Consider the following 14,419-nt stretch of genomic DNA (forward strand, 5'->3'; position numbering starts at 1 on the left):
GAGTATTCAATGTGGTGTTGTATGGCTAGACTTTCTAAAATTCAAAAATACTTACAAATGTTCTCCAGTGGCCTGTAATATAGAATAGAATAGAATTCAACTTTATTGTCATTGCACATGCACAGGTACAGGGCAACGAAATGCAGTTTGCATCCATCCAGAAGTGCTTTAGTGATATAGATATATTACAATATATATTAGCAATAATATAGATATGTGAGTATATTACAGAAATGGGTCTATTATGGTATGTTATAATGTACACGGTATGAAGTATGTTGTGAATATTCTATAACTATAAGTATGTACAGGCTGTAGTGAGTACAAGCTATGTACAGGATATGAACAGGATATAAATATGAAAAACTATACAGAATATGAAATAAATAACTTTACAGAATCTGGGATATACAGCTATACAGAAATGGGAACTATGCAAGTTGTAAACAGTTGTAGGATTAAAGATTATCGAATGTACAGAATGATTATTTACACAGAGCTATACAGTAGTGCAGTTAAGATAAGTGAGATATAATTCCTACAGAGGCTATATAAAGTGCTAGTGGTTGTGAGTGGTGGTTCAGTCCATGTTATTATTGTGTTTGAGGGTACAGTTGTCCATTGTGGGTGTGTGTATGTTCAGTCCATGAGTTTAACGTGGGTCAGATGTCAGGAGGCAGAGTTCAGGAGTCTGACAGCTGTGGGGAAGAAGCTGTTCCGGTACCTGGTGGTCTTAGTCCGGAGGCTCCTGTGGCGCCTCCCAGAGGGCAGGAGGGTGAAGAGTCCATGTGATGGGTGACTGGGGTCTTTGATGATTTTCCCAGCCCTTTTCAGACACCGCTTCCTGTAGATGTCTTTTATGGCAGGAAGTGGTGCTCCGGCAATGCGCTGGGCAGTTTTCACGACCCTCTGCAACGCCTTCCGGTCCGAGGCAGAGCAGTTCCCGTACCAGACTGTTATACAGTTGGTCAGGATGCTCTCGATGGTGCAGCGATAGAAGTTCACCAGGATGTCTGAGGACAGGTGGTTCTTCCTCAGAGTCCTCAAGAAGAAGAGGCGCTGGTGAGCCTTCTTGACCAGCTTGGAGCAGTTGGTCGTCCAGGTGAGATCCTCGGAGATGTGGACTCCCAGGAACTTGAAGCTGCTCACACGCTCCACAGCCGTCCCCTTAATGTGGATGGGTGGATGTGGGTCAGCATTCCTCCTGTAGTCCACGATGAGCTCCTTGGTCTTCTTGGTGTTAAGCAGCAGGTTGTTTCTGTCGCACCACTCAGCCAGAGGCAGGCTTTGCGTTATTGAGGTAACTCAGTATTACCAAGGTGTTTCACTTCCTACCAAAGCTTACTTCTCCAGACCAGGATGTCTTAAAAGATTGGGGGATATTGATTAGGAAAAACCCTTTTCTGGTTGATTGCTCTAACACTTGAATCCAAGTTCAGTGGAGAGGATTTGTAACTGGGAACTGTGGGATCACATTCCTCTGGGTTGAGGGTCTTGGGATCTTAGGTGGAGTATATCTTAGACCAGTGAACTAAACTGAAGCACTGATGCAGGCATTGTACCAGACTGTCATACTAAAATGAGAGATGATCTGAAAGGTGAAATCCATCTACATTCCAACCCTCATCCGTGGTTATGAGATCTGGGAAAATGACAGGAAGACTAAGCGGCACTTGTCTCCCTTCAGAGGTTTTGCAGGGATACTCAGCTCCGAGGAATCCCTGGAGTAGACCCAGAATGCACTGGAGAAATTATATGTATGCATATATCATCTGACCTGTGAACACCTCAGGACCTCCCACAAGGAACTAGAAAGGATTGCTGGGAGAAGAACGCCTGGAATACTGTGCTTTAGCCTGCTGCCAATGTGGGTGGATAGATTTCTTGTTTGGCTTCAAATAGTCTCAACTTTATTGATATAGTAGCGTTTGCTTAAAGGTCACACATATTTAAACAGCACTTAATACTATTCTTCTCAAAGACATTCAGACTGCAGCAGCTGTGTTGCTTTTACTTATATTATGTTGTATTAAATGTTTGCTAGATGTTTCCCGTTGGTCAGCTGCTCCTGTGGCTACTTTTTCATGTAAACATACGGGTAGCTAAATTGATGAACGTTGGGGAAACGACCTTTATGCTCAGCCTGATTTCGGCTGATAGGATAAATGAAGCTGGATAAATATATCCTGAATATGTTGAAGTACATTCACCCTATTTGGTGCAAGCCCCAGGCCAGCAGCAGGGTTTAGTTCACATTTACCTCACTGTTTGTGTCATGGTCCCTGTGCCCCGCTGGTCAATCCTCTATTGGGCAATATGTTTGTGGTTTGTTTGCTCTCTCGCCCTCTCTCTCTCTCACTCTCTCTCTCTCTCTCGCCACGGCGATGCTCACTGCGGGCTCCCGCTGCTGGCCCACACACCTGCTCATCACCACACCGGCTGCTGATCCCAGCTGATTACTGCACTACTTAGATGGCAAGTCTGCACTAGTCTTCGCTGGATCGTTGAGCTATCAGTATCGTTTTTGGAACCCGATGCGGAGAGGAGTGATTGAAGGGGGAACGTTTTGTACAGAAAGTGTGGAACACCCTTCTCCCAACCCTGTTTCCCACGGACCCTGGCGACCCGGACCCGTTTCCCCTGCACGTTGTATATAGCAACTTGGTGTATGTGTTCACTGTAAATAAACGCACTGTCCTTCGCCTAAAGGAAAACCCTGGCCTGCGCCTGAGTCTCTTTCGGAACCCCTAACAGAACGATCCAGCCATTATGGACTCAGCAGGACAGGACCCCGTGGGCCGGGCTCTGGCCGCCCAGGAAGCCGCGCTGGCCCGCCATGAACAAATGCTCGGGCAGCTACGGCAGGATGTCGCCGCATTGACCCTGGCGGTGGCGCAGTTAATACCGCTGGAGGGAAATGCGCAACCAGGGAATCCCCAGCCGCCCAGCCCGGCTCCCCAGGCGGCACCGCCCGCCGTAGCGTCAGGTAGCTCACCGCGGGTCGGTACGCCGTCTGACGGACCTTTACCCACACCGGAACCATTCTCGGGTGAGTCTGACAAATGTGCCGGATTTTTGGCTCAGGTGTCTCTGACGTTTCGCGAGCTGCAGCGTTTTCATAGCAACGATGGGGCGAAGATCACTTATTTAGTTCAACTTCTGAGGGGCCGTGCACTAAAGTGGGCCCAGGTTGTGTTAAACTCTGATCCTGTCATCACCTACGCTGACTTTCTCTCCAAATTTAAGAATGTGTTTAACCCAGGCACCGGGGCAGAGGCCGCTGCTCTCCATCTCCTCAACTTCAAACAAGGTAGGAGAAGCATGTCTGAATACACTATCGACTTCTGGATTCTGGCAGAAGAGGCAGGGTGGAATCAGGAGGCGCTACGGAGCACGTTGCTGAACAATATCAGAGAAGAATTAAGGGACGAGCTAATCATGCGTGATCTCCCTGCCTCCTTTAATGAGCTAATGTCCCTGTGCATTAAGGTGGATGAGCGGTTACGGGCTCGCCGGTCGCAGCGGAACTACAACCTCCATGAGGCTGCGGGAGTCTCTGGCACCGGCGCCATGGCGGATGCCGGCCCCTCCCGGACTCACGAGAGCGGGGACGGAGAGGAACCCATGCAGCTGGGCGGCTCCCATCTCACCGCGGCGGAGCGTCAGCGCCGGATTACCGCCGGTGAGTGCCTCTATTGTGGTCACAGGGGACATGTTGTGGCTACCTGCCCTTCGCGGGCAAAAGGGCGCGCCCGCCAGTGATGGTAGGAGTACTGGTGGGCGAGCTGAGCCAGGAAGAAGCTCCTCCCCGTTTAACACTATCGGCCACGCTTTCTATTCACTCTAAGAGCCGCTCCCTATCGGTGTTAATCGACTCTGGGGCGGAACAAAACTTTATTGACTGTCAGTTAGCCCGGCAACTTGGGTTACTATTGGAGCCCCTGCCTCATGCATTACATGTTACGGCATTGTCAGGTCAACGCCTTCCAGACATCACTCTGGTGACGGAGCCTGTCGAGCTCACCCTCTCTGGCAATCATTCTGAAGAAATCTGTTTTTTGGTGTTTAAAGCAACTCGCACTCCACTAGTTCTCGGCCATCCTTGGCTACAACAGCACAACCCTCACATAGATTGGCTAAAGGGGCGTGTCACTGGGTGGGGGGAGGACTGCCACATGACCTGCCTTAAAGCAGCCTCGCCTCCAAGCACTGAAACGCCCTCTCCTGGGGTATTGAAATCAGCTGATTTAACTAATGTGCCCTCTGTTTATCACGACCTAGCTGAGGTGTTTCAAAAGGCCCGCGCCCAGTCACTTCCTCCGCATAGACCCTATGACTGTGCTATCGAACTGCTCCCGGGAGCTCCTTTACCCACCAGTCGGCTATATAGCATCTCACTTCCAGAACGAGACGCTATGGACAAGTACATCACGGAATCCCTGGCTGCCGGCCTCATTTGGGCCTCCACCTCTCCAGTCGCGGCAGGCTTCTTCTTTGTCGAAAAGAAGGATAAAACCCTCCGGCCATGCATTGACTATCGCGGATTAAACAACATCACAGTAAAAAATAAATACCCTCTGCCGCTCCTCAGTTCGGCCTTCGAGCTCCTCCAGGGGGCTACTGTTTTCACCAAACTGGATTTGCGAAACGCATACCATCTGGTTCGCATCCGTGAGGGCGATGAGTGGAAGACCGCCTTCAACACCCACCTCGGCCACTTCGAGTACCTTGTCATGCCCTTTGGTCTCACTAACGCCCCTGCGGTGTTCCAAGCCCTGGTGAACGACGTGCTCAGAGACTTCATTAACCGTTTTGTTTTTGTCTATCTAGATGACATCCTGATCTTTTCCAGAAACCAATCCGAGCACGAGACCCATGTCAGACAGGTCCTGCAACGACTCCTCGAAAACCGATTGTTCGTCAAAGGAGAAAAGTGTGAGTTCCACGTCTCCACCGTTGCATTCCTGGGGTACATAATCGACCAAGGAAACCTCCGCCCGGACCCTGTGAAGGTAAAAGCCGTTGTTGAGTGGCCGGAACCTCCTAATAGGCACCAACTGCAACGTTTCCTTGGGTTTGCCAACTTTTACCGGCGGTTCATTCGGGACTTCAGCCGAGTTGCCCTGCCGCTGACCCAGCTAACCTCTCCCAAGCTTCCTTTTCAGTTGAACAAAGAAGCTCAGGCAGCTTTCCAAGAACTGAAGAAACGATTCGCCTCAGCCCCCATCCTGATCCAACCCGACCTCACGCAGCCATTTGTGGTCGAGGTCGACGCGTCCGACTCAGGGGTTGGAGCGGTTCTGTCGCAACGGAAGGACGGTAAGCTCCACCCTTGTGCCTTCTTCTCCCGCCGTCTGTCCCCTGCAGAGAGAAACTATGATGTCGGGGATCGGGAACTGCTGGCGATAAAACTAGCCCTGGAGGAGTGGCGGCACTGGTTGGAGGGCACGGCTCAGCCTTTCCTCGTCTGGACAGACCACAAGAACCTGGCATACCTACAATCAGCTAAGAGGCTCAACGCTCGACAGGCCAGGTGGGCCCTGTTTTTCACCCGTTTCCACTTCTCCATCTCTTACAGACCCGGTTCCCGGAATGTCAAACCCGACGCCCTGTCCCGTCAGTTCTCAGTCTCGGAGGACACCACTGAGCCCGCTCCCGTTCTCCCCGCCACCTGTGTCGTGGGCGCCATCTCCTGGGGGATCGAAGCAGCCATTCGGGAGGCTCAGGTGTCGGAACCGGATCCGGGAGGTGGGCCAGCCCAACGGCTCTACGTCCCTCAATCAGTACGTTCTCAAGTACTTCAATGGGCCCACACTGCCCGCTTTACGTGCCACCCAGGGGTCCACCGCACTATCAACTTCCTCCAGCGCTACTTCTGGTGGCCCTCTCTGACTAAAGACGCTCGGGAGTACGTCTCCGCCTGCGCGACCTGTGCCCGGAATAAACCGTCTCATCAGCCGCCCGCTGGACAGCTCAATCCCCTGCCGACTCCGTCCAGGCCGTGGTCCCATATAGCTTTGGACTTTGTAACCGGACTGCCGCAATCAGCAGGCAACACTGTCATACTTACCATCGTAGACCGTTTTTCTAAAGCTGCCCACTTCATAGCTCTACCCAAGCTTCCCACGGCCATGGAGACCGCACGACTGCTTACCCGTCATGTGTTTCGTTTGCATGGGATCCCGGAAGACATTGTGTCTGACAGAGGCCCCCAGTTCACGTCTGGCGTCTGGAAGGAATTCTGCTCCTCATTAGGAGCAAAGGTCAGTCTGACCTCCGGTTACCATCCCCAAAGCAACGGTCAGTGTGAGCGAGCTAACCAAGAGCTCGAGGCAATGTTGCGGTGCACAGCGTCCTCCAACCAGTCCATCTGGAGTGATGAACTACCCTGGATTGAGTACGCCCATAACAGTCTGACTTCCTCCGCCACTGGTCTGTCTCCCTTCGAGGTCTCACTGGGTTTCCAGCCACCTCTCTTCCCCTCTGTCGAGGGTGAGTATTCTGTACCATCTGTCCAGGCCCATCTACGTAGGTGCCGACGAGCTTGGCGGGCCGCACGGACGGCGTTGCTGCGCACAAAGGACCGAACCAAACAGACCGCAGATTGCCGCCGCACACCAGCTCCAGCATACAGCGTGGGACAAAAGGTATGGCTGTCCACACGCTTTGTTCCTCTCAGGACTGAGTCCAAGAAGCTTAACCCAAACTTCATTGGTCCTTTTGAGGTTTCGGCGCTGATCAACCCCGTCTCTGTGAAACTCCGGCTGCCGCGCAACATGAGGATTCACAATGTGTTCCACGTCTCCCAAATCAAACCTGTCCGGAATAGCCCTCTGTGCCCTCCTTCCGGGCCCCCTCCGCCCGCCCGGCTTGTGGACGGCTTGCCCGCCTATTCCATCACGCGGATTATGGACTCTCGCCGCCGCGGGCGTGGCTTCCAGTACCTTGTGGACTGGGAGGGCTATGGCATTGAGGAGCGGTCCTGGGTTCCGCGGGCCGCTGTCCTGGACAAGCGTATGCTGCGGGCCTTCCATCTGTCTCATCCTGGTAAGCCTGGTGGGTCGCCGGGGGGCTCCCGTTGAGGGGGGGTTACTGTCATGGTCCCTGTGCCCCGCTGGTCAATCCTCTATTGGGCAATATGTTTGTGGTTTGTTTGCTCTCTCGCCCTCTCTCTCTCACTCTCTCTCTCTCTCTCGCCACGGCGATGCTCACTGCGGGCTCCCGCTGCTGGCCCACACACCTGCTCATCACCACACCGGCTGCTGATCCCAGCTGATTACTGCACTACTTAGATGGCAAGTCTGCACTAGTCTTCGCTGGATCGTTGAGCTATCAGTATCGTTTTTGGAACCCGATGCGGAGAGGAGTGATTGAAGGGGGAACGTTTTGTACAGAAAGTGTGGAACACCCTTCTCCCAACCCTGTTTCCCACGGACCCTGGCGACCCGGACCCGTTTCCCCTGCACGTTGTATATAGCCACTTGGTGTATGTGTTCACTGTAAATAAACGCACTGTCCTTCGCCTAAAGGAAAACCCTGGCCTGCGCCTGAGTCTCTTTCGGAACCCCTAACAGTTTGCCATCATAGGGTGAGAAACATTTGGTTCCCCAAACCATACTTATTTAGCACATGATTTAGTCCTGCATGGTTCACCAGCAACATGCTGAATGTTAAAGTTAATGTAGCTGTCTATGTGAAGGGTGGGAGCAGGCCCTGTGGTAATGGCCAATAAACTCCACAAACTTAATGTGAGAAAAACAGCTAGAAAAATAAAAGCTACGAGGAATCAGCAGGTTGTTGCTTGGAAGTAAAACTATGTGCAAGCATCCTCAGCTGAGTGTGAAGTTCCTCTAAACCTCTGAGACGGCGATGATGTGCCGCTCAGGAGCAAAACACCCTGACGGCAAAAGCTCATGTTCTGCTGCAGCTTAAAGAGATAAAGTGGAAATAACCCATCGCTGGGCCGAGGAAGGGAGACAAAGATGTAGAAAGAGGGGGAGAAAAAAAGGTAATGGAAAACATGTAGGACTTTTGAGTGAAAGAAAGATTAAGAGTTGAACTTGTGGGTGAATAAAGGAGGTGGAGATGCAGAGATAAGGGGATCAGAGGGAGGCAGCCCGGCAGCGATTGGGTCTGTATATGTTTCGCTCTCTGACTCTACATGCTTTTCTCTCCAGGGGCCTGGAGTTTGCCTTTCTTTCCGCCCCTTAATTTCCAGCAGAGCGTAGTGTGTGTGTGTGTGTGTGTGTGTGTGTGTGTGTGTGTGTGTGTGTGTGTGTGTGTGTGTGGTGGGTTTTTTTTAAACTTTGCAATAGGGGATGATTCAGTGGGTCTGCTGCAGTTTACCCTCGGCAGGATTAGAGCTGGAAGCCATCTTATTATCTTCCACCGTTTGAGCTCTGTCGTCTGTTAGAAAGAGCAGTGGAGCTTAAGACAAATTACCCCCTCAGTGTCTTTCGGATGGCATGACTTCGGCCTGGAAATGGCCTTGGGAGAGGCTGGCAGTGGGGCAAATGGGAAGGAGGAGGCGGCCTGTGAATGGGAGAGGCTGGAGGGATTGTTAGTTTAATTTATGCTGCAGAACAAGGCAAAGTGTAGAGGAGGGCACTGAGGAGGAAAAAGACATGAGTTTTATGTGCTGACAGATGTTTTTGACTGCATATTTATAGTGAGAAGTGATGGAGCGTCCTTCTTGTCTTTGAAAATACATGCCAGAATTTACAAAGCCCCTTACCTCTGAAAGATGTTATTGTTTTCTTAAATTCTTGACGCCAGAAGTGATTGGATTTTGATAAGCTGTGTGGTAATAGAGTAGCTAGCTTTACTAGACAGTAAATTTGTTACTTTATTTCTATATGTTTGCCACTTTTTCTCAAATAAAAAAAAAACAAAAGAGAAAATTTTGAATTTTGTTCCTGTCAATTTACCCCTCCTCGGGGAGTCCCTTAATAATCTGTTATTATTTTTGCCACAAATGTCTGTTTCTGTCATTAAATCTGAATCTTGAGTAGCTTTGGCGTATTAGAGTTATAACCTCGATTTGGTGTTGTTTACATTTTTTCATCCACTTTCAATGCTTGCTAATTATTTCTGTATGCGGCAGCTATTTAGCCACTACCTCAAAGTCTGCACTGGATTGTTGCGATAGTTTAAAACACTTATTTTGAAGCAGAGATATGATGCAAGATAGGGAAAGAACAAAAAATTTGGAAACCCTTTGTTGAGTGCTGAATGCTGAAACAAAGAGTGACAAATTAGAGAAAACCCCCGCTGTGTAATTGAAGCATTCTGCTCAGTGTGAAGAGGATATGAATTCATTCAAGTTTAAATTTAAATCCAAGAAATATTGCAGGCTCATCTGCTGTGCAATTTCACTGTTGAGTGCCACCCAGCAGGTAAGCCAGAGTCACTGATTTCAGTTATTTCTGTTATTTGTTTTGACAACACAAATGGAAATTTTAAAGTAGTGGAAAATACCTTGAGGTGTAGATTATCACTTTCTCCTTTCTCTCAACGTCCACTTCTTGATTTCCCTTCATCTTCCTCCCTCCTCTTTAGTTTTGCTTCTCCTTTCTCTTCATTTTGATTGACATTAGCAATTCAGTGGAGCCTCTTGTTTATAATTGATTGATTTCCCATTGGCAAATATTCCATTGGTTCATGTAAACGTTACAGTGAGAGCAATCAGATGGAACGATTTTTGAGGCTGGAGGCTCAGGTACAGCAGGCGGTGTGTGGGATGAGCTTTTAATCAGTGCCGAGCATTATCGCTGCAAAACAAAATAAGTCAAGCAAATTAAGCGCTTTGAGAGAAACTGTAATGAAAAGCGAATCATCTGCAGCAACACTTTAGAGGACAATTTAGCATATGATTGCAACTTTAAATAGCTGCTTTATCTTCTCAGGGACTTACACTTCTGTCACACTTCGGGGGACTGCATAATGCTCCTCGCCGCCCAAAGAAGCAGTTTATTATTCCAAATTACGCTGACAAAGATGCTCAGAGAGGAACTTTTTGTTGTCTTCCTCATTCCACTGTTATCGTCGCTTCACGGGGCATGTTTACAAAAAGATTGCTCCCTGCAAGTCTTGTTCTGACCACTGGCACAAGCGTATTTATGATGTGGACTGGATTCATCTGTTTTTTCTCTTCTGCTTATCCTTATCGTGGTCGTGTGGTCGTTTCTCAGCTACCATAGGCTAAGAGACGGGGTACACCCTGGGCAGAAAGAACCAGACAGAACCCTGGAACCATGAGGAGAACGAGCAAACTAACATGCTAACCACTGTGCCACCGTGCTGCCCGGGCTGGGCTCAATTCAGTTTTATTTAAACTGTGTCATCTCAAGGTAAATTGGAATTGAAAGTATGCAAAAATGTTGTAGAGGAGAAACCCACAGACCCAACATATGTGATAGAGGAAGGAGGCAGCCATCTGCAGGTGACCTAACTATCTCAGATATTGAACCTACACCTGCAAAGATGACTACAGAAAAACACAAGGAAAGAGGCTGGTCAGAAACCTGTATGCCACTGCACTCCAGCATGATGTCACAGTTTAGAAAGTTTTCATTGGAAGTCGCTTCTCAGATTCTTTAGTACATTAACTGTCAACCAACCAAACTATTTTATTGACAGAAATTACACATCAGGGTCATTTACTATGCTCTAATATGCTTTCAAATGTCTCTATTAGTATTTAGACTATACTACCTCTACTATCTAAATTATTGTAATTTAATTAATTATAGCTTTTAATCATTTTTAGCATTCCGCTAGATCTTTATACCAAACTTGACTGAAAGTGGACCTTCCTCCAAAAGTTACCAACTGTTTGTCCAATCAAACAGTCACAGAGATCAGCATCAGAGGGTAATTGGGCCTCAAACATTGTGCCCTTAAAATCCCTTAAAGTAGCCTGTCCTGCATGCCTGCTTTAGTTTTATTTAAGGGTATCTCTGAAATTGATTCTAGTGTTCTTGGCCGTGAAAATATAGTGATTACAAATTAGAACAACACAAAAATAGTTGTAGGGAAAAAAGACTGATTTAGTAAAAGATTATTGCAATTAATTTCACAATAGTACACAGAAATATAGCTTAAATCCTAAATGACCCCACCCAGCCACTTGGTTAATGGTTTCAATCCAGAAACCAGAAAATTGCTGGACAATGGAGTGATGGATTTACAAGAAAAAAACTTTATGTCAAATTATGAGAGGGAAAAAAAAGTGACTTTAAAGGAAGAGAAAAATATGTGAGGAAAAAAACTGCAACTTTATGAGAAAAAAACCCTTCAAATTATGATAGAGAAATGTGGCAACTTTATAGTGATGGAAGCAAATGACAACAAGAAGAAAGCAGCAAAGGCATTTGATGCAAAAACTGACAAATATACAAGGAAAACATTGAAAATGTATGAGGATGCAGAACCCCCTCCCTCAAAATTTGAACCTGACTAGAAAATGAGAAGAGTGGCAATTTCCCAAGGGAGACACAGGCAACTTTGTGAAAAAAGTGGGAGATTTAGGAGAAAAAGACAGCCCTCATTTGATACGCCCCTTTTAAAAGAGCTAAGATGGTGATGTCAGATGTTCAGAATGGGACTTGACACACCAGTGAATGACATCATGGTGGATACTTCCACCGTTTTTTAAGAGACCCATGAAAGATTAGCTGACGCTTGTTTGTTCCACAGGTTTTCTTTTCAAATGTGCACATGGAAGAGTCCAGACCAGGACTTGCAGAGACTAGACAGAACGTTCTGCCTTTAGTCATGCAACTCTTCATTTATTGGACTCTGCACTGCATAATGGGAGATTGTGCAAGTCAGAATTACCCACTGAGCCTCAGTGCACAGAAACAAAGAAACATGAAGACCAGAAGGCAGGCAACACCCATTTTTGACTTTTTATTACCAAGAATACAAAATATATCTACATTCACATACCACTTACTGTAGCATGACTCACAACATAGATTTCAAGTAAACTCCATCCAATTGAATTATCAAAATCTACCTCCACATCTCTCCCAGTTTGGAAAATCCTTTTGGTGTTTGTGTGTGATTTACGTTTTTTTTTTATTCTTTCCTTCTTCTAAAATGTCTTTCATTTGTCCTTTTTACAGTTGGCACTTGATGCAGGTTCTCAATGTCTCTGTAGTCCACAGGATCGGAGGATTAAGCCACATTTGTGTGGGGACAGAAAAGCAACACGGTATCTCTAACAGGACAGATCAAGCCTCGTTGCCACCAGACTCCGGCTGGCACGGCGGTGGATCCAAAATGAAAGGCGACTCGGTCGGGCGTTTGTCCACATGTAGTCCTTTCCGCTGTGCCACATGTCTCAGATGAGATTTAAACATCCACTAAGACAAATCCAAGATTTTATTTCATTTTTTTAATAAAATGCTTCCCTCTCATCCTAATGAATGGATACCTGCTTTATGTTTTGGAGTTACAATACAAAGAGCTTAAAAATGGTACAAAAACAATAATACAGTAAACATATTAACTCTGAAACCCCACATGGGACTACGACATCGCCGTCTCCGCAGCACGTCATATGACATTTAGAGATGCAGCTTCTCACACGGATTGAAAACAAAGGCAGTTACATCATGTATGTTACAACGTATGCGTGATCTTTTGAAGATTTCCTCGCATGGCAGAGGCTTAAAGTACAGTCTCGGCTTGAAGGACCCAAATAACTTAGCAGAACATATAAATACAGCAAGTGGAACAAAGAAATAAATTAAGACCTGCCACGGATGGAACAAAAACATGACTGCAGCAACGACTCCTCGCTTTGATTCTTCAAGCCCATCTCTGGCATAAATTGCTCGGCGTCTTGAATCGAAGGGGCTCTGCCTGTGGCTGGGTCAGGCAGTTGAAGTTGGCGTGTGCTTTGAAGCCGTTCCTCAGCTTGGCCCCCAAGAGGCTGCCAGATTCGGCCTGCCTGTGAAGCCCGTCTCTGGGGTAGATTTAAAACCTGCTGCAGGCCTTCAAGGCTGTGGAGAATAGAGGCTTCGGCAGGATTTTGATTTCTAACAGTCATGGATGTGGCCATGAGTACATCTCAGCTTTGTTGTTGTCACTTCTTGGTTGTTTCTGTGTCTTTTTAAAAAAAAAATCTTTTCATACGTCCGTTTGTAAAGGAAAAGGCCCCGTCGTCCTACCACAGTGGAGGACTGTTTGTCTCCAGCACGCCGTACATCTCAGCAAGTTTTTTAAAGCGAGGCCCCCAGTCATTCAGGTAGTCGTACTCATGGTCGGTGTTTGAGGTTCCAGATTGCATCGAGCTGAGGGACTCCGCGACAGAGCCTTCCCCCTCGTAAGCGTACGTCTGCAGGGAGTCGTAAGGCGGGGCGCACGGGTCCATGTCGGCTTCCAGGAGCTTCGCCAGCACGTATCCGTGAACATTGCTGTCCCCGCTGCCGCCGCCCATGACACATGCCTGAGGGACGTATCGGGACAGGCTTTCGATCTCCGGCAGCATGTCCTGTCTCATCTTGCCCGGATGGTGGTGCGCCTCACGAGGGTTCCACATGGCGGCGATGTCGAAGGCCTCGGTGTCTTCTTCGCCACCGCCTTCATCATCATAGCGCACGATGTTTTCATGCACGTTCTCCTCCTCGTCACACAGGTAGGGCTTCTTACGATGGGTCCGCAGGGAAAGCATGAGCAGGATCATCACTGTTATAAAGGGAAAAAATGAATGAGTATAGAGGCCATAAGGAATCAGTGGTTTAAGTAAATGCTGTGACAGACACGGTTATTCATTTTTAAAATTCTTGGTGTTTTAATGTTAAAATGTAAAACCAAGCCTCGACCTCTGCAGCTACAAACCAACAATTGAAGTTCTAGTGGCTCTATAGACTCCCATCTTTTATATACAGTCTATTATAGCTCATGGCAAAAGGTCAAGACCGGGGTTTTCAAACATAAGGCCGGGGGTCCAGAAAGGCTCCAATGGGGCCACTGGATGGCTTTGGAATATTTGAAGGAGTGCATAGATTTTTAACTTTTATAATAAGGACTCAACTTACTTATTCACATCTATGAATAATTAACTAACTCTGGGAATAGGAGCAAGTATAAAAACATTACCAACTGATACAAAGCTCAAATAAAGATATTTTTAGAAAACACTATTTCATAACCCTTCAGCTCAAATACATCAACAGTGTTCAAGAAGAAACGCTTGTGCCATCAAAACCAAAATTACTGCATCTACGAGGAAAAAAATAAAATTCACAAGAAGGCGAGCAAGGATGTTTTAAGAAAATTTACTGCTGCCTGTCAGAGCAGCAGAGCGAGTCAACCTGCTGAGCCCTCCTACCCGCAGCTACAGGTCTGCAGGGAGCGATAAAGCGGGTCCGTATCGTCCCCTGGGGAACTGAAAGTGTGATGCTACAGG

The 14,419-nt window shown here is 47.6% G+C and overlaps 1 protein-coding gene across 1 annotated transcript in view; it reads right to left on the reverse strand.

Annotated features, from left to right (window-relative positions):
- Positions 1–11,895: 11,895 nt before the first annotated feature.
- LOC146701636 (cadherin-20-like) overlaps positions 11,896–14,419 on the reverse strand; it is a 102,020-nt gene continuing 99,496 nt past the window's right edge. The window contains exon 13 of the mRNA XM_085467938.1: positions 11,896–13,695. Within this exon, the coding sequence (XP_085324064.1) occupies positions 13,175–13,695 (521 nt within the window). The 3' untranslated portion in view covers positions 11,896–13,174. The remainder of the gene's footprint in view (positions 13,696–14,419) is intronic.

This window comes from Copadichromis virginalis, linkage group LG9, assembly GCF_057382275.1.
Source record: "Copadichromis virginalis isolate Kocher_CV1m ecotype Utaka linkage group LG9, C_Virginalis_male_GT1.1, whole genome shotgun sequence".
Taxonomy (NCBI): Eukaryota; Metazoa; Chordata; class Actinopteri; order Cichliformes; family Cichlidae; genus Copadichromis; species Copadichromis virginalis.